This window comes from Ipomoea nil, unplaced genomic scaffold (genome assembly GCF_001879475.1).
Source record: "Ipomoea nil cultivar Tokyo-kokei standard unplaced genomic scaffold, Asagao_1.1 scaffold0298, whole genome shotgun sequence".
Taxonomy (NCBI): Eukaryota; Viridiplantae; Streptophyta; class Magnoliopsida; order Solanales; family Convolvulaceae; genus Ipomoea; species Ipomoea nil.
The window spans coordinates 1,328,106-1,348,105 of NW_017616726.1; the positions used below are offsets into that span (position 1 = coordinate 1,328,106).

General features: G+C 35.6%; 2 protein-coding genes across 4 annotated transcripts in view; one reads left to right on the forward strand and one right to left on the reverse strand.

The window, feature by feature from the left end:
- The first annotated feature begins 106 nt into the window (after nucleotides 1–106).
- On the forward strand, nucleotides 107–1,804 carry LOC109157044 (uncharacterized protein At1g66480-like). Its single transcript, XM_019304929.1, has 2 exons — nucleotides 107–777; nucleotides 1,468–1,804. Exons 1-2 carry the CDS (start codon nucleotides 154–156, stop codon nucleotides 1,528–1,530), a joined length of 687 nt encoding a protein of 228 aa, XP_019160474.1. The 5' UTR covers nucleotides 107–153; the 3' UTR covers nucleotides 1,531–1,804.
- A 1,571-nt stretch (nucleotides 1,805–3,375) lies between these two features.
- Nucleotides 3,376–20,000, reverse strand: part of LOC109157752 (putative 1-phosphatidylinositol-3-phosphate 5-kinase FAB1C) — a 24,838-nt gene continuing 8,213 nt past the window's right edge. The window contains exons 2-13 of one of the 3 annotated variants that reach the window (XM_019305595.1): nucleotides 11,262–12,493; nucleotides 10,074–10,850; nucleotides 9,818–9,971; nucleotides 9,380–9,715; nucleotides 8,074–8,718; nucleotides 7,653–7,984; nucleotides 6,937–7,063; nucleotides 6,648–6,812; nucleotides 4,935–6,476; nucleotides 4,572–4,835; nucleotides 3,897–4,159; nucleotides 3,376–3,535 (exon numbers count right to left, since the gene is read on the reverse strand). In XM_019305595.1, the coding sequence (XP_019161140.1) occupies nucleotides 3,905–4,159; nucleotides 4,572–4,835; nucleotides 4,935–6,476; nucleotides 6,648–6,812; nucleotides 6,937–7,063; nucleotides 7,653–7,984; nucleotides 8,074–8,718; nucleotides 9,380–9,715; nucleotides 9,818–9,971; nucleotides 10,074–10,850; nucleotides 11,262–11,761 (5,097 nt within the window). In that variant the 5' untranslated portion in view covers nucleotides 11,762–12,493 and the 3' untranslated portion in view covers nucleotides 3,376–3,535; nucleotides 3,897–3,904. The other 2 variants (XM_019305593.1, XM_019305602.1) reach the window with 2 other exon arrangements.

Genomic DNA, 20,000 nt, shown 5'->3' on the forward strand with positions numbered 1-20,000 from the left:
ATATATATATTATATAGGGGACAAAGGTGACTTTTCCCTCTGTCTTTTAAATTATTGATTTTGTGTGTGTGTGTATATATATAACACGACTACATGAGATGATAGCTAGGGAATTTGTGAATAGATAATAGAGAGCCAAAAAAGGAACAGAAAATGGGGAATACTTTAGGGGGAAAGAAAACGGCTAAGGTTATGAGAATCGACGGGCAGACCATGAAACTGAAGACGCCGGTGAACGCCGGCGAGGTGGTAAAGGATTACCCCGGCCACGTTTTGCTGGAATCCGAGGCGGTGAAGCATTACGGGATCCGAGCGAAGCCGCTGGAGCCGCAGGAGGCGCTGCGGTCTAAGCGCCTCTATTTCCTGGTGGAGCTGCCCAAGTTCCCGGCGGAGGCGAAGGCCGCGCGGCGGGTCCGCTCCGGGATTCAGATGAGCGCCAGGGACCGCCTCGAGAACCTAATGCTGGCTCGGAGATCCGTGTCGGACCTCTCGATAATGAAGCCGGCCAGCATGTCGGCCGAGCTGGCCGGGGAGAAGCCGGAGCCGGCTGCCGCCGAGAAGGGGGCTGTGCGGCTCAAGGTACGGCTGTCGAAGGCGGAGGTGGAGAAGCTGATGATGGAAAGTAAGGACGAGAGCGAAGCCGCCGAGAAGATCATGCGCCTCTGCATGGCTAACAACGGCAGCTCCTCCTCCACAGCTGACAACGCGGCTCCAGCCGAACCGGCCGCTCAGAGTCAGACGGCGGTTGCTTGTAATCGAGGTCTCAAAACGCGTCAGGTACCTGCGTTTTCGTATTTTTTATTTTTAATTTTATTTCATGTTATCGATTAATTCCATAATAATAATAATAATAATAATAATAATAATAATAATGAGGGAAAATTGCATTTTTAGTATATCCGTGGTACAAACTTAATCTGTAAGTTATATGTGATCATTTTTAGTCCCTAAGGTATGCATAGTCGGACCAAATCAGTCACTTTATTAAGTGTCAAGCATCAGCGGAGGCGTTGTCGACTCTTTGTGCTTCATTAGGTTGAAAACGTATGTTTGAACAGATACTACAATGTAATAGAGTCAATAACATTTCAAAAAAAAAAAACTAAAAAAACAAAAAACAAAAACAAAAAAAAAAAAAACAAAAAAAAAAAAGAACCAAAGGTACAATTTTCCATAATAGGAAAAATGGAAAATGGTCATTTTCCCTCTTGATTTTCATTTTTCACCATCAAACTTTCTTCTCATGATGTGGCTTTCATTCATTGAGTGTTAATGAATTAGTTAACAAACTCTATAAATAAATTTAATTACTAATTACATGATGACAAGAAGGGTTCGTAGCATTATATTGCTCAAATGAATATATCATAAACCAAATTCAATTTCAGGGACTTCATACTTAGCTTACATCACCATCTTTATAAATTTTGACTAATATTTCCATTATATATTGTTTATTATTTGCAGAGAAAGGTGGGGTTCTTGCCAATCATGGAAGGAGAGATCCAACAATTAGCAGTGGCCTCTTGAATTTTAGAATATTAGTTAATATCATGGTGGAGTATATATATACTCTTTTATATTTTCTTCTTGAATTCGATCTTAGCTTAATTAGTAGAGAATTTTGGAGCACTCTTTTGTAAATAAAAATTAAAGGTTCAGTTGTGGAGAAATATATTTTGATTTTTATTTTGTAGGTGAATTGAGAACGAGAGAGTTGGCATGAGTGTGTTTTAGATTTAGCAATTAGGATAGATTTATGTCATGTTATGTTTTTGTTTGCAATTCCATTGTCTTACCCTCATCTCTTGGACAAATTATTTTGTGGACCCAGGTCTACCTTGCAAGTGTAACAGGTCTAAAAATATACAATTTATATACTGAATGTTTACAACTTACATACTGAATGTTCATAATTTTTTATATACTAAATGTTCGCAATATAATTTGCATACTGAATGTTCACAATTTTATATATTAAATGTTTATATTGGAAAATAATATATATGGAGTAAATAAAAATCATATATTTTACGGTTTTGGTTTTAAAGATTGAGCTTATACTTTTGGTAGGACCTTATTTATTTACAAGAATGGGGCCACAAAAATCTAAAAGATGACCCGGACGCCATCCCCTCCGCAAGAAGAGGATCATATTTACATCGGAGAGGACCATTGGCAAATTATTCTCTTCATCTGGGTATCTTGTGTCCAAATGTTCACAATTTACATACTAAAGGTTCACAATATACCTTTAAAAATTTACAATTTGTATACTACGAACCATGGTTAAAAATTCACAATTTGTTCATCATGGTTGATTAATCGGCGACTAGGCGCCCGTGTATTTTTTATTTTAAAAAATTTATTTAAAATTTTATAATTTTTTAAGACTTGATAATTATAAACTATTTAATACCTTAATAATTAATACTAAAATATTAAATATAACCTAAAAACATCTAGAGTTTGAACAATTTAAGATTATTTCGTTCAAAATGAAGTCGTTGTGTGAAATAATTCATTTAAAAAAGAATGGAACAATAGCTAATCGGCCTACTAGGCGACCTAGTCGGTGCCTAAGAGGCCTAGGCAGTCAGCGCCTAGGCGCCCTAGGCGGCGCTTAGACAACCTAGTCGACCGCATAACTGCCCAGCCGCTTAAACCACCAATTATGGTGATACTCTAGATGGCCAACCAGTGCCTAGCTAGGAGCCGATTAATCATTGTGGTGCCTAGGCAAGATTTTTGCAACACTGCTACGAACACACAATGTTAACTTATATGTAATTGATTACTTTATTTTGTATTCACAAGTTTCTTTCAAATACTGCAATCACACAATATTAACAGATCTTGTATTGTATTCACAAATTCTCTTCTACAATTGTTATGTGTTTTGATTTAGAAACAAAATTTATATTCTAGAACCCTTGACCCTTTGATTAAGAATGGATGAATCTCTTCCTCTCAATCACCTCCAGGTTCATTTATTTGATTAGTTGCTTTCCGCAGACCATACAGCATGGTTTCTTGCTTTACACACGCCATGAATGATTCCTCTAACTTAACAACATTACTTGATTAGCAACATCAAAATTATAGTTTAGAAATGAGATGTGAGCACAATTTATAAAAGGATAAAATTTGCAATGCCAATAATAAGGACGAGAAGTAAGCATAACACAACCAACAAGAATCAAGAATGAATCCTACAATTACCTTATAACTTAAGGACGGGAGTGCAATCTTCACTAAATTAAAACACCAAAATATAAAATACACAGATTTAAAATTAAATATCTAAAAGATAATAAATACGGATAACGGAATAGCAATTCAACAAATAAATGAAAAAAAATATTAATATTAATATTAAATATTTATTATTTATAAATATTGATGTAAAAAATATACACATAAATTCATAACTAATATGCCCTCTCCAAAAAAAAGAAGCTAATTCCTGAATGCCAGCCGGCCTGTCATACAGCTAGAAGTCTCTTCTATCACTGGACTTTAATTTGCTCTCAATCTGTAATTTGATGTTTTACAACCAACAAAAAAACGTCATTCTTCACGTAAGACACACACAATCAACCAAAATTCAAATACTAATCAATGGTGTTTTGAACATAAAGGACAGACAAATGCAAGTTAGTTTCTTCTTTTGTCCGTTTTGTTGTCAAACTGTTGGGGTTCAAAATCATTAGTCAAACGTTAGGTGGAGTAGTAAGCTTGATTAACGGCTTGACTCACTGCAAAAGTGCAAGGAGCCACTCAATTTTTGTGAATTAAGTAATAATTATATCTAAAGTTCCCACTGTAATCAATTCAATTTCTGCAAGAAGATAGTGTTGTAGGGATGTAAAAAAGATAGTGAAATGAATGTGTACCTGAGAGTTCAGGGCGACCATTTATCAGGGACCGTAAGGAAGTAGGAGGTCATAGCTTTCCTGAAACGTTTCTTGTACTGTATAGGAGAAATGACGGTGGGAGATGCGTTCTTGGGTCCGCCCAGTATGCCCGAGGCCTTCACCCACGTCTCCAAGTGCTTGTCCCATGTATACTGCCTCATGTAATCGATGATGCCCAGCACCAGCTCTTTCCTCTCCTCATCCACCCCCACCAACAAAGAATAGTCCATCACGTAAACACCCTGCTCCATCATATTCATCTTGTCAGCCAGTGTTGTAAAAATCGGCCTAGGCACCTGCCTAGGCGCCCCTAGGCCAAGAGGGTTTTACCATTAGTCGGCCAGCAGATTAATCAGCCAACTAGAAAGCCAAGGCGCCCAACTTGGCCAACTCAGCGCCTGAATTAGCCAAATTAGGCGCCCGAGTCGGCCAACTAGGCACCTGAGTTGGCGAACTCGGCCAACTAGATTGCTGTGTTTTTTGTTATTATTACTCGCCCAACTAGGCGTTAGGTGCCCAACTAGCACCTAGCGCCTTCTACGACATTGTTGTCAGCTCACAAACACAACACACAGTGACCCTTTTTTAACATTTTTCATATTGCAATATTCAACTAATTCAAGAAAATGTAAACAAAGAGCTCGAGTAGCTTACTGCTAAAAAGGACGTATCGTTCCATACAGCTCTCTCCAAACTTCTCTTTGCTTTGCTTCCCAGAAATATTGGTTTTGTCTGCAAACTCTCTAGAAAGTTCAAATCCAACAACACTTTGTTTGCTTTTGTATCTGAGTTGTAACGGGATCGCACTGACCCCTTTAGATCATACACCCTCGAAATACTCCGTCCATAGAAAAGGTTCTCCATCACAATTAAATCCATTTTTGTTTCCTTCCCTCCTTTCAAGTGTTTCACTGCAACCTAATCATTTCATGTAAACATTGAAACACAATTCTTCTTCAGGAGTAAATGCAATAAACAATTAGAACCAAGAATCAAATCAGAGAAAGGGAATCGAACCTGATAAATACCAACAACTTTAGCAAGGCAGGTTGGGCTTCCTGAACTATGAGAATCTGTCAAATATTCGAAATACTTTGGAGCAAACTCTTCGAAAGAATCTAACTCAGTCTTCTGCATTTGTTTTATTATGAACCTTTCATCGAGTGACTTGGCAAAATAAACATTACTCTTTCCTCCTTGAGCACTCCATCTCTTACAACGGCTTAAAGAGCGTATGAAGTCCAGTTCACTAGGACAACATTTCTTCCGAAGAGCATCAAACTGTTTAGCAAAGTAACATGTGACAGAAAATTTCACCTTACCCCCAGTGTTGCAAGATTCATCCTCAAAAGATATTCTAGGATGAGGAGAAAGTTTCGGATCTGAAAACAGGAAACCAATTCTACCAGATGCATCTTCAGAACCATAACTTCCAAAGTGCATATAGTCTAAGTCCAGTGAGCCAAACCGTTGCCATGTTGAAAGCTTAGAGGCTATGGGACTTTCCTTGTTGGTATCACTCACGCCCCACCCACCTTCAGACATATATGGCTTATCAGTCACCCAGTCTTTATATTCCTTGGAACTAAGAGCATAAGATATTATGCTAGTAGGCTCATTATCGTATACAGCAATTACAACATCCTTTTGGCCATTCTCTGGAACCATTAATCTTGCTCCTTCAGGTAGAATAGATGCATGAGAGGTGAAAGTGGTGGATGAACTCGGTAAAAGATTTAACTTCTGAGCCTCCCTGGGTAGAGCCTGAGAACAAATCATCTGAATGTTGGAAACAGGGTCTCTGATCATATTCCTGTAGTCTCCATAAGCATGAAAAGATTTTAGTGTTGATAAATACGATGGGGATGGTGGCAGTCTTTTACTAATTCTTTCTTGAATTCTCAGAGCAGAGTCAAAGGAATAAACTCTTGCCGGTGATTTTAACCTTTTACAAGTAGGACTGTCAACATGACTTAGTTGCCCGAACGAAGCAACTCGACGTTCACCTTCTTGCAATGAAGCATGAACCTGCATGTCTTGGGAAGATGGATCTATACCAGTCCAAGCACAATCTATTTTATCAGAAAGAATAGAACCAGCCGAAGGGGCCCGCTCCAAGGGTGACTTGTTGACTGCATTCTCCAACCCAAGTCGTGTTTCAAGAGTCTTGTCACCATTACATGAGGTCGATGAGGAACCTTGCTGATAGCTAAGAGCATCTTTTGGTACAGGAGGCTCATCGTGCTCAGAATGCAAACCTTCCCCTGGACATTCCTCTGAGTTTGGAAACTCATGCACATTCTCTTCATAAGCATGTTCAAGACTGCCATCCTTAAATATTGTTTCACCTCCCCACTCTCCAGGGTTAATACAAGACACTGCATTCTCGGGATGCTGTGAACTAAAATTGTTATCGAAAATGGATTCCATATAATAAAGACGGTGATCCCAGGCGTGCAAATCAGTTAAGAGGGAATGTCTCAGGCGATTAAGTTCAAGAACATCAATTGTTGTCTGGCCTTCCTCTGATGTCTCTTCATGAGTAGGTTGATGCAGGTCCTATTAGCCAAAGGAAATGAAATCAAACAGAAAAATAGAAAAATAAATAGAAGCATTATGGAATTTACGTTAACACATTCAGATGTTTGATTCACATTTAAAGCAAAATGTATAGCTTATGAACAAGAAGTTAAATAGAAATGATTTGTTGAATTTCTAGTCAGTACTCACATTCCAATAATTCTTTTCTTTCATTAGCATGTCTTTTAACTCCAGGATGCAGTTATGCAATCCGTTCATATTGTTCCAATCACATCCAACAGAGGCACATTTCTCCTCAAGCTTCTGAACAGCACTAGATATCTCGGCATACAAGGACTTGGCTTTCCTCAAAAGCTGCACACAAATAAGACTAATAAATCTATAGCAGTTTGAGGCAAAAGAAACAGAAGCAGTTTAATATTTATTATGAATATCAATTTGAGAAAACAGGGAGCATTTTTTATAACATATAAAGCACCTCAGCCACTTCTTTCATAATCCAAGCCTGTTCTGACTGACTGTTGAACTCAAGAACTGATGGTGGCAGGCGTACTGAGAGAATATCAATAGGGGAATAGCGGAAGCATGCAATCATACTTCCGCACCTGTCACAGAATAAAAAGAACACTATTATCCTCAAGTACCAAATTGAATAAACAATTGGGACAGGGTCAAATAAGCCTTCGAACTTTTTCAAAACATGGAACTAAGCCCTTGAACTGGAAAAAAAAAAAAAAAAAAAAAAAAAAAAAAAAAAAAATTAACAATAATCAACTGGTTGACCCTACAAAATTGACGACATGGCCAGCTATTGCTTATGTGCACATACATGGCTTCCATAATACTAATAACAACTACTACCTTTGTGGTTGACATATATTTGAAGTTGTAAAAACTTCTTTTTTGTTTTTAAAAAAATAAAAATAAAAATTAGTTTACATATTGAAAAGGATGCCACATTAGCGCCAAATGAAATAACAATTGCGCATGTAAGACGCCACACCAGCAAAAAATTTAAAATAAAGAGCTGGCATCGACATAAGTAATGATCAGAGGATTACCAGCAAAAACCAATAAAAAGGGGTCAATTGTACTTTTTTAAAAAGTTCAAGTCTCTATTTAGAGTTCTTTTAGTTCATGTGCTCTATTTAGAGTTTCTGAAAAGGTCTGAACAAAAATCAAAGGATTGCATACCCATAATATCGGAGGCAGTCCCTTTGCAAAGAATGACCACAAGTTGCAATACGGTTTGCAGTTTTATGGTCAGAAAAACTAAGTTCCAAAAATTTCCCCAAAGATAAGCCCCAAGCAGCATCAGACATGAGTACCCGACGAGTTGCTGGGGGTACTCCATCTACTTGTGCACATTTGAGACAACGGTGCCACATCCATATCTTTCTATCCCTTTCTCCTGGAAGCTTCATTGAGGGAATCCGCCTGACATATATTGTGAGGTTCCCATGCTGATGTGTATAGCAAATGACATGGGCCTCAGCTGGCTCCTTGCATGATTGACAAGTAGATGTCTGCAATGGATGAGCATTAAAAAAATAGCTTAAATTTGTAATCACTAGATATTTTCCAAAATAAAATAAAGATTTGTAATAAAATTTACCTCACTCAGAACATCATCCTGAAGATACTTCCCTAGAGGCTTATCAAAAGGGCTATAAAACTTGAAGCGAAGGAGCCGAGAGCGTTCACATACAGTATCATTTAGCACACACCGGCTCGAAAAGGATACTAATAAGCTCTGGTGTATGTCAGCAGCTGAATTGTATTCATCAGAGCCTTCAATATTAAATCTTTCAACTGTTGAGAGTTCAGAAAGATCCCCAGGTTCACCATCCTCTTTACAATCAGTTTCCAGTGGTCCATCCTGGGCACGGTATCCACACTCAAATGATTCACCAGACATTAAGTCATGTACTTCTACAGGAGATGATAAATACTCGCCATTTTGATGCTGAGATAATGACTCAAGCACTCCATTCTCCATATTAATGTTGGGAGATCCACAATTGATTCCTTTCAAATAACTTGTAGGAGCAATAGAAGGGTGGGTCATTGCAATAGCATTATTGACAGGCTTCCTCTCTGGTATAGAAATGGAGCGTGCTACTGTCATTTTAGGTAGAGTAGCACCCTCATCGGCAAGAAAAGATGTTTCAAGTGATAAATGATATGCCGCAAATACAGCATACTGAACAACCCTTTTCACTTTCTTTAGGACCTCACGTGACAATCCCTTCAACAGGACCTACAAAAATTGAAATAAAATCATGTTTTCCCAGAATGTATTGTGCTTTAAACACTTGATGCAGGAATGAAGTGAAAAATTGAGTAGGCCAGAACACAAAGCAAATACTAATGAAGTAATGATAAAGGAGAGGCACAAAAATACTGAAGGAAAATTTGCAGGTCACGGACAATGTGAAAAAAATTTTGTAAGTGTATTTAGCAATGCCAATTATAAGTGAAGGTATTTTTTCACTCTCATAAGACATACATGTATTGGCAATATATCTATAACCCGATCATTCAAATAGGATTATCTGAATTGCATGGCATGAATAAGGGTTTCATAGGTCGATTAGTACACAATTTTGTCAGGGGACATTAAGAATTTAGAACAAGCAAGGCTCTAATGCCAAAAGCATAGTGGCAAAAGTGTGAGCCTCAAAGTTTGCATCACCAATAACATGACTATCAAGTGTGGCAAAAACTCATTTAGTTAATAGTACAAATTCATAATCATAGAGCTATATCACGAAAGCCTGGAAACTATTCAAGGCTTGCACCATGATACTATGTGCACAAAACCTGAATATCAGATAGCATCCAGAATTCTCAAATACTCCACGTTTCACACTTTACCCGACAGATATAATGAGGGCAAGATTTTAGGTAGAGAACAGTACCGTGCAACCTAAGCGCCTGGGACAGCCATCAAAAAACATCAGTGTTTTGGATGGCTTCTTGTTGGTGGGCTCATGCTCCTCAGCCACTTTTTCTAAACGAAAGAGTTCACAGTGGCCCGGTCTTGTTGTGGATATGTTATCAACAGATGGAGTTAAAGAAGCACCAGTGCACCTAGCTATTCGTTCCAGTACCTGCCTTTTAACATTTAGCACTAAAGAGATCTCCTTTGCCAGTAGGAGCTCTTGAGCATATGAAGATACACTCTTCTCCACAAGGAGCACATTTGGACGGTGACCCTCTATTTTTGAAACAATCATCCCGAGGTGATCTCTTTCCTATCAAAATAACCAAATTAGTAATCTTTACTGGCTGCCTAATTCTTCCAATTTCATTGACAAATGAAACATAACAAAAAATGTAAGGCAATGAAATAGAACCTGTTGCAATAAGGTGTTGAAAGATGCCAACTGATTAGGTGCTCTTTGGTACTCAAGTGCCCCTCCCAAGAGGAGTATTCTAGCATTTTTATATTGTGAAGTCATGCGCTTGTGCTTAATGTTCTTTGAAAAAACTACTCCTTTGATTAGTGTGCTGAATTGAGAAAAAAAAAAAAAATAGAAGTTATAATTATAACTGAATGCATATGATTAAAATGTTGAGCACATATTACTTCAAGGTGGGACAAGCAATTACCTGTCACAGGGCCTTCCTGAAGCCACACATTTAACCTTTACATAGTGACCAGGATCCATGCTGCCCCCTCTACTGGTATCTGGCTTCACAATATTTGCTGCCTGCCAAGCTATCGAAGTAACTATATCAAGCCATTTCTCAGCACTACCTTCATTCTCTGGCCTTATACCTTCTGCTTGCAATAATTGTGACACGAGAGCCTTAAAATGGCTAAGAACCTGGTGGTTCAGATTCTGCTTCTCCTTCAAGGGGAACATGCTACCAAGACTACCACTCAAAGAAAATGTTGCACCTGAGTCTCCAATTTCATCATCCTCATCATCACAGATAAAGTAATTGTTTTCTGTTTCATCATTTTCATTCTCAGGTGGAGGAGGAAACCATATAAGATTGTTGTTTTCAAAATCTAATAGCCTGTGCTCCCTCTCAGACTGGTTTTGGATCCCAGACAAATTATGACCGTCATCAGCAGTCTCTAGATCCCCCACCCCTTTCTCAAGCCTACTTAAAATATTTGAGGTTTCTCGATCAAGGGTACCACGATTGTGAGACATGAAGGTCTCCAGTTGCTTTTGCTGTACAGAACACCCAACTATACTGGAATTAAAATGAATCCTAGAAGGGCTAACAGAAGGACTTGATCCAACTGATTTAGAACTATAAAATTCATGTACAGCACTAACACTACTGGAATCTATATCTGAAGTATCATGACAACAGTCACTCAGTGGGCTTAAAAAATGACTTGTCAAATCATCCCCTTCATCTTCATCACTCCTAAGTAAGAAAAACCAGAACATGTATCAGTTCAAACTTCAAAGCAGCAAGAAAGTCAGGCAAAAGAATTTCTAACTGCAGAATTAAAATTTTTGTAGAGCCAGGCAAGCAGGAATTGGAGGAAATCAGTATGTTGGGGCTATAATTTCTTAAGATCAGTTACTAATAATAACCAACCAAAATTTTGAATAAATCTAAATCAAACTTGTTAAGCAAAAATAAATACATTTAGCTGATTTATGACAATAAGAAATACATGTAGTTAAGCGAATAGAGTATCAAGTTTCTAATACTCTGCAAATAAGACATGGAGGCTATAATTTTCTAGTAAACAATAAGAAATTTCACACTACAAGGAATCAAAATTACTTTCTAAAAGCCTTTTGCGTTACTATGTGCCATAGTTCATACCTGCTTGGGGAGCGGTGAAACGATACAGGAGATGGTTGACTTGAAAAAGATGTAAAACTACTCTTTGTTGCAGCATTGAAGGAATAAATATCAATTCTGTCATTACTATTTGGTGAAGGTGGTTCTGGGCATTGCCTGGGCAACTCAGAAGGATGGATTTTATCACAATACTTCCTATTACTTCTACGCCAAGTACTAAAATCAGTGCAGAACTTGCAAGACTTTATGTGAATCTCAGCCTCCTTTGTGCTTCCCATACCACCAGATGCAACAACACCAAAAGAAAGATCTCCGTGCACACAGTCCCCACAAAACACTCGATTGCAACATTGGCACTGGTACTTGAGCGAAGACCCAGTAAAATTCATTTTACATTCGCAGCAAGTTCTGTTAGAATCCATTCCAAACCCTCCAGAAAAAGTTGGATCAACGGTTGCTCTCAAAATCCAAGATTTGACCTTTTGAATCAAATCTAATAGTGAACTATCAGGCACTCCCATAGACCAGCAGTATAACACCAATACACGCAGCACTTCTGCCTCAAGGTAAAAGTAAATCACTGCTCTCCTCCTAATCCAATACTACAATTCAACATCCTAGTTAAATATGCAGGTCTCAAGAGAAAAAGGAATGTATCCAAGTAACAACAGAAGCTATCAAACCCACAATAAAAATGGTAGGTTTCTAAGTTAAAACCCTATGGAGTATATTTTTTGGATTTAAACAAGTAAATATTTTCCCCAGAAATCAACAAAAATGAAAAACGGGGAAAACAATTAGATTTACACTAATCTGATTGTATCTATACACAATTGATCCAGGAATCATTAAGTACTAATCCCCATTCCCCAGATTGATCTATCACTACCAGCAACTCCAAAAGTTGTACTGAACCAGAGCCAGATTAGGTTTCCCCCAATCAAACAGTAAATCCCACCAAAACCCACACAAATAAGCGCCCAGCGAAGACAACACAGATCAAGAACAATCGATAAGAGGTTATAGGGCACGCTTAATCACTGTACTTCTTCTACTTTTGTAAAGAGAGAACTTCCTCTTACGCATATAAAGAGAGAGAAAGAGGGCGAATTACAGAACGAAGAGAATGAGAATGTATAGGAGGAAAAGTAAGAATACGGAGAAGGCCCTGGTTCGCATCTCCGTCAGCTCAGCCATCAACCGCCGCCCCCTGCTCTGCTCAGCTGCCTCTTCAACAACAAACAACGCTTCTTCTTTCTCTCTCTCTCCACCTCCGGCAACCTTTTTTTCTAGTTTTCTACCGCACTCTACAAAATTATATATACACCTCTGCGTACATGCAGTCTTATCTAGCAGCACTTCTGGTGCTTACACATATTATATACGACTAGTTGTTGGGGTTCGAACTCGTGACCCTCCTAATTGATCTCGTGACTTGGCTTTGATATTACTTTTTGATAATTTATTTCGTGGTTCAAAGTTTACGAGTTCATAAAGCATTATAAATCCTAGATCAAAATGTAACGGATTTTACAGTTTTTCGTTTTTCATGTTTCATGATACAGAATTCATATCTTTAAGGTACAGAATTTTAGAACACAAGACACAAAAATTCGTCACAAATGACACATACACATGTTATATATTTACTTATTTTCAAATCTGATTTAACTAGATAATTTATGTTTTATAGACACATAATTTTACAACACAATACATAAATTCATAACATAAGACATACAATATGTCGTGTAAACATATTCAACTTCATCCACAAACTTCTCAAGGCAAAGATTTCTGGCCTTCTAGTTGATTATCCACATTTTGATTGCAGATTTAGGAGAACAAAAACCTGATTTGAAGAAATATGTGCGTAGACTGCCGAAAGAAATCACTAATTGCTTTAAATTAGAGTACAAAATATAAATTTTCAATTTTATCCTTCATTTTAACACCAACTTTACGTTAAAACTAACAAAGGACTATTTTAGCTTAAAATTAAAAAAGTCGAAAGATCATTTTGAAAAAATTAAAAATAATATACCAATTTGAATGAAGATTATAATTCAAAGACTATTTTGAGAATTAACTCTATATATATACACATACATCCAGACATACATATTATCGTATATATGTATAAATAATAAAATATGATTAATTATCTTTCTCTCTCTAACTTTATTATGTTTTTCTCTTTCTTTCACTATCCACTTTATCTTTTCTCGTATGTTTAGTGTTGTATCTATTCGGGCTATTGGTCAGCATGGTATTTAATTACTCGTAATTTATTCTTGAAAATGATACTACTGCCATTTCTTTTTATTTTAATCCTATAATTAAGTATTTGTTAAATCTTGACTCCTGCCTTTGCTTAATTCCAAGGGTTGCGGCTGCTCATTCCGCTTGCATGCATTTTACACCATAATAATATTAATAAATACTGACGTGTATTTCAAATATTTTCGACCAAAAAAATCTCATATATAACGTAATATGTTTTGATTGATTGATGAATTGGTACACTTTCTAATTCAACCATTAATTCATATAAGAAGTATTATTTTACTTAATATCTATAAAAAAAAATAACAAGTCTCAATTCAAATTATATTATTGTTTATGTCTGTTTTTTCTGTTATACTTTTTGACACATTATGTTATAAAAGTTATATTATACAATTTTTTGGACAAAAACATCTCTATCGTTATAATTTGTTATCTTTTCTCATTATTATTACTATGTGCATGCATACACAATATTTTTTCCTTATATTCTTACATGGTAGTAATTTATGTAGACATATATATTAAAGTAATATAAGAAACAAGTTTGGTTTCATTTAGATTTTAATTAAATGTTACCATAATTATATTTCGTAATTTATCATATCTAAAATTTTTATTTCAATAATGTTAATCATATCATCATTATTACTCAAATTATGAAGTATAATTTTTTTGGTGCGTATTATCAACTATACTTTTAATATAATATGAATTTTACAACTATAAAATTTTATATTTTATAAACTATTATTTTAAAAAATATTTCAATATAACTAAAATATAAATTAAATATTAATATTAGGCTTGTAGTCCACTGATATCGGGTTGTTCCCCTAAGTGGGAGGTATAAGATTCAAACCTCAATTGAGGCAATAGTGTGTATATGTAGGGTATCCCCTACCTTATAATTAAAAATATATATATATAAATTAAATATTAATATTAGGCATATTTTTGTATACATCGCGCATAATAAATACGTAAAATTTTTAGTATGTAATATTAAATATTCAACGAATCACGCGATACTAATTACTAAATGAATTATAATATGAGTGCATTGAAGTGACGGGGCTTCCTAGTAGGAACTGAACAACGATCTCCAACTATTTAATAATAATTAATGCTTGTTAGCAGCCGTGTACTCATGTAGATTTTGAAGAGTTTTTAGGTTGTATTTTGGTTTACGAAATGCCTTAGTTTATCAGGTTTAGACCATCTCACATACTGAAAAATGTAATACTAATTATAAATAATATATTAATGTATAATACTTTTGAAAAAAAATGTAATATTTTTAAATCAAAATGTAATGTAAAAGTATTTTATTTTTTTTAAAATATTACACATTCCCTTATAAGTAAAGTCATTTTATTCATGATTAGTATTACATATTTCAGTATAAGTATTACATTTTTTAGTATAAATATTACATTTTTCAATATAAGTATTACATTTTTAACTTGACTCGACCCCAATTTTAAATAGTTTTTCAGTTTTCTAGAAAACTAGAAAATTGTTTCTTGTTTCCAAAATGGAAAACTTTGCTAGTAAACATGTTTTCTGTTTTCTGTTCTCCAATTCTCCGGGGGGGCCGTTTACTAACGAAAACTATTTTTTGTTTTCTAATTTGTCAGCTTTCATTCTCTGTTTTCTGTTTAGAAAACTTGTTTACTAACACTTACTTTTTCAAATTTATTTTTTAGATTAACGCTATAAAATTAACAAAATTTTAATTTCGAGTGATTTTTAGACCTTACATTTAAAATATATTTGGTTTAAATAGAATAAATATAGTTTTTACTTTTAAGTTTTAAGTCCAATATATGTAAGATTTTTACATTTGATATTCGATCCAAATTTATATATATATATATATATAATATAACTAAAAATATATCAGAACCAATAACCTATTAAATTCACCTAACATTTATAGTTTAGATAATATTAATATGTTTTGAGCTAATATTTAAAATATTTCTGGATATATTCATTTGAATGATATATGTATATAAATATATAATTTTTACTTTGAATTCTAATATAGTAATATATGTGAAATTTCAATATGTATTTTGATATAATATAACTAAAAACATCTGAACCAATAATCAATTGAGTTCAATCAAAATATAAAACTTGGTATAGAGTTCACTTTTTAAATTTGATAATGTGAATAATGTCTAATTTTAAGCATAAGCAAATAAGTTATTATGTTTAAATGATTAGAACACACTTTTTACAAGTGTGAATGATAATTATTACATTTACACAAGAATTATCACTATCACATGACATTACCTTTATTTCGTGATTATGTCTAATTTGAAGAAAAAAAATAGAGTAAAATAGTTATTTAAGATTTTTCTCACTAACATGGATTCATCTTAAGAGCATCTACAACATGAGTTCTTTCTTCGTGTTCTTTTTTTTTTTTTTTTTTTTTTGGTTATGTGTCGGTGAGAGTGTGAGGTGGAGGGAAGAGAAGAGAAGAGAGAGGATGAAGAGAACGTTGCAAGAGGAGAGGTTTTTTTTTTTTTTTGGGGCCCATAAAAAAAATAAAAATAAAAAAAATAAAAAATAAAAAAAAAAACTCTTTGTTTGGTATGTGTTTGGCACACCCAGTGGCCACGTGCATTGCACGTGCCCTCTGAGCATGTTGCTTGTTTTTTATTTGTGTTGTGTAATTGGAAAGTTTATGTTGCTTCTTCTGTTGTTCAAACTTGTAGAGATTTTGTAGTGTTGTAGATAACAAAAATAAGCGTTTCAAAGAGAGAGAAAACAAGCTTCTAGTGCATACTTTTTTTTTCTTTGCTTGTAGTGAGGGGCCCTTAAAATTTTAGTTTTTCCTATTTGCTTTCTATTTCTTTTTTTTTTTTTAGTACTACTGACTCTATTATAATGTAGTATATGTCCATATATACTTTCTCAACCTATTGAAGCACAAAGAGTCAATGCCCCCACTAGGGTTCGGACCAATGACCTCCCATTTGGGAGAAAATAGAAGTGTTATCTTGTACTTATTTACATTGCAGAGTCAATACCACCACTAGGGTTCGGACCAGTGACCTCCCATTTGGGAGAAAATAGAAGTGTTATCTTGTACTTATTTACATTGTGTTGGTACACGCTTTTGACAAGTGTGTACTAGGGGCAAGCCTTTTGACAAGTGTGAACAATATTTGTTACATTCACACGAATAGCGTTTCAAAGAGAAAGTGAATTTGTATTTTCTCGTGTTCTGTTTTCTACTTCTTTACATTGCAACACGCCTTTTGACAGGTGTGAACTAGGTGCACGCCTTGCAACACGCCTTTTGACAGGTGTGAACTAGGTGCACGCCTTTTGACAAGTGTGAACAATAGTATTATCACATTACACGACATCACTTGGTACCTTTATTTTATAATTATGTCTGATTTGGCTCTAAATTAAACTAATAATATTGCTAAATTACATATAGTTGTCTTGTGATCTTAGTCAGCAAAGGACCACAAACTAATCAACTTAAACCAAGACGACTAATAGGTTGTTCCTACTAGGAGTCGAAATTGCAACCTTATGGTTAATAAGCTAATAATTTGACCAACTTGACTCGAGTTGCCCTGTAATGATATGATGTATATTCAATGATATACTTGTCCTATTTTCTGTATGTCTTTTTCTTTGTTAATATTCAATGTAATTTTTCTTTCTTAATATCATTATATATACTACATGTTACAATGTGTTATCTAAAGCTAGGGATACATGCAACACTTAGAAGGGTGTTAATTAAGAAGTTTAATAATATATTGTATATAAAGTAGTTTTTCAAAATGTGTAATTGTATTTGCCACTTGTATAATTAATTATTTGTTATGAGTGTTTTTCTTAAATTATAATAATTATTTGTTATGAGTGTTTTTCTTAAATTATAATATTGTTTTGTCTGTAAATCGCTTTTAATCATGTCTTTATTTGGATTTGTCCGCTTTTAATTATGCCTTTATTTGGGTTTGTTAAAGTCTAGAATGTTGAATTATTATTCCGTTATTACTGTTATGTAATAATTATTAGTATTATTATAGTAATAATGATTATCGATTTTTGAACCGATGGATCAATGATTTATACGGTTACTATCATAATTAGTTTTGGATTTTGGTAGTATGATTTGAAACCATCATTTTGAAACAATATCATTTTTTATCGAGAACATATGTGTTAATAATGTTGGAAAATTAGCTTAAAAATGACATAAAATGGCATTATAAGTGGCTACCTTGTGGTACAATTATCAGTGGGGTCCACTTCCGATTTGGGTCGGGTCAAAGTGGATTCGGATTCTTCGTAGTAAGACGAAGAGATTGATATATTGTACGCTCAAAACGGATAATGGGTGAATGAGATATTGATTCTCAAAGTAGACCCATTTAAGTTGGGAAATGAAGGGAAAATGTAGGACTTTGTCCCACATTGGTTTGGAAACAAGATTTGCCCCCCTTATATACATGAGCTCTTTTCAAGCTTGTAGAATTGTATAGCATAGAGGCTCTCTCGCGCGCGGGGGGGGGGGGGGTGCAAATCAAAATCCAACTAGAGGACATCAAAAGGCTTGAAATCAAGCCCGAGCTCGCGTGCGCGGGCACGAATGTCGTCCGGAAATGGGCTGGCCTTGCGGGCTAAGTTATGCCTAACTTCGGTATCATTTTCCATCTGATATAGTCACTTGGTTCGGTCAAAACCGAACCGAGAGCACCTACTCTCGTGTGTAGCACGAGAGGTTGTGGTGCACCGAGAGCACAACTCTCGTGTATCTGTGACCACGAGAGCAGTGCACTCTCGGGTTGCACCACAGTGCACGCGAGAGATGTACTCTCGTGTGAACCTGCACCCCAACGGTCTGAAACCCGAAAGTTCAGCCTGTTGTACAGATTAAACTCATCTGTTACGGAATTAATACTGTTTTAATTCCAATTTTAAATTCTGAGTTTAATCCTACTTAGTGGGTGACCGTTACAGGTGTTATACAATTGGTTTTAATCCCAATTTACTGCCATGTTGAATGCTATCCCTTCCAACGAGCCCTATATAAAGAAGAGGTTGGGCAGAAGCATTTTACACACACAGTGAGAAAAACGAAGGAATTCCAGTATAGTTTTCAGCTTCAAAACTTCTGCTTCTACTCTCTTCTTTCCCCAGCTGTGTTCCAGCTTTGTTTTGTTCGCCGGGCTCTTTGTTTAGGTGCTTAAACAAAGAGTCGTAGCACGTTTTATCCTGGGAAACCTAGGCTACAACGCTCCTAGCACTTGTGGGAGGTAGCAAATAAGATTTTAAGGAAAAGAACCTTGTGTTCGAACTCGTGCTAAAGCCTTTACCCCAAACACTCAACCTTTTCCTTCCTAGTTTCTGTTTTCCCATATAATATTAATCTTTCCGTAGGATTATTATTATTTTGGGATTTTACAACCATATTACCCAACAAATAATGCTAATATTTTGTGGCACTTTGATAATTATTATTAGTATTAAATGTCAATTGTTACAATTGAGAAAATTGATTGTTCTGTTATTACTGTTACATAATAAATGAAGGAAAGAGGTTGGCCCAAAAAGGCATGGCTTGGAGATCGAGCCTTGGAGGAAAATATTAGGGAGAACGTTAATGATTATCGATTTTTGAACCGATGGATCAATGATTATATTTATACGGTTACTATCATAATTAGTTTTGAATTTTGATAGTATGATTTGAAATCATAATTTTGAAACAATATCATTTTTTATCGAAAACATGTGTTAATAATGCTAATATTTTGTGGCATTTTGATATAATTATTAGTAGTATTAAATGTCAATTGTTACGATTTAGGGTCAAGAACGTTGTGTCAATGAGATTGGACAAACCGCAACCTACTCCTTGCAACACACATACCAAACCACCAGGCCACGTCATATCGTCTTTACTAAGGCATTGCAAAAAATCTTTATTCCCTACATTCTGGGCGGACAGATTTACTAACACCCCACGACCCTAGAGATGTCAACAGGGCAGGGTGGGAGCGGGGGACATACCCCCCATCCCGCCCCCGACTTTCTTCCCATTCCCCATCCCCATCCCCGCCGGGGAAGGGAAAAATCCCCCCATCCCCATCCCCACAGGGATTATTCAGGGACAGGGAATCCCCACATTTTCCATCTTCATTATGCCACTATTAAGTGGTGCAAGTTAATAGGTCATCCATGGTCATTATGTTGTGGTTTAAAACAGACGTAACGATTTACGTTACGGAGCCTATAATGATGGCACATAGGTTATTTAAGCATAGGTCCTCCCACTGCTCATGTCATACATTTTTAAAAACTACACCATCTAGTTGCACAGAAGATAAAGTGGTAGACAAAACTCTAACAGGACGTTTGGTTGGAGAGGGGGAATTACGTGGGAAAGGAATAATAATTCAATGGGAGATGAATTACTGAGAA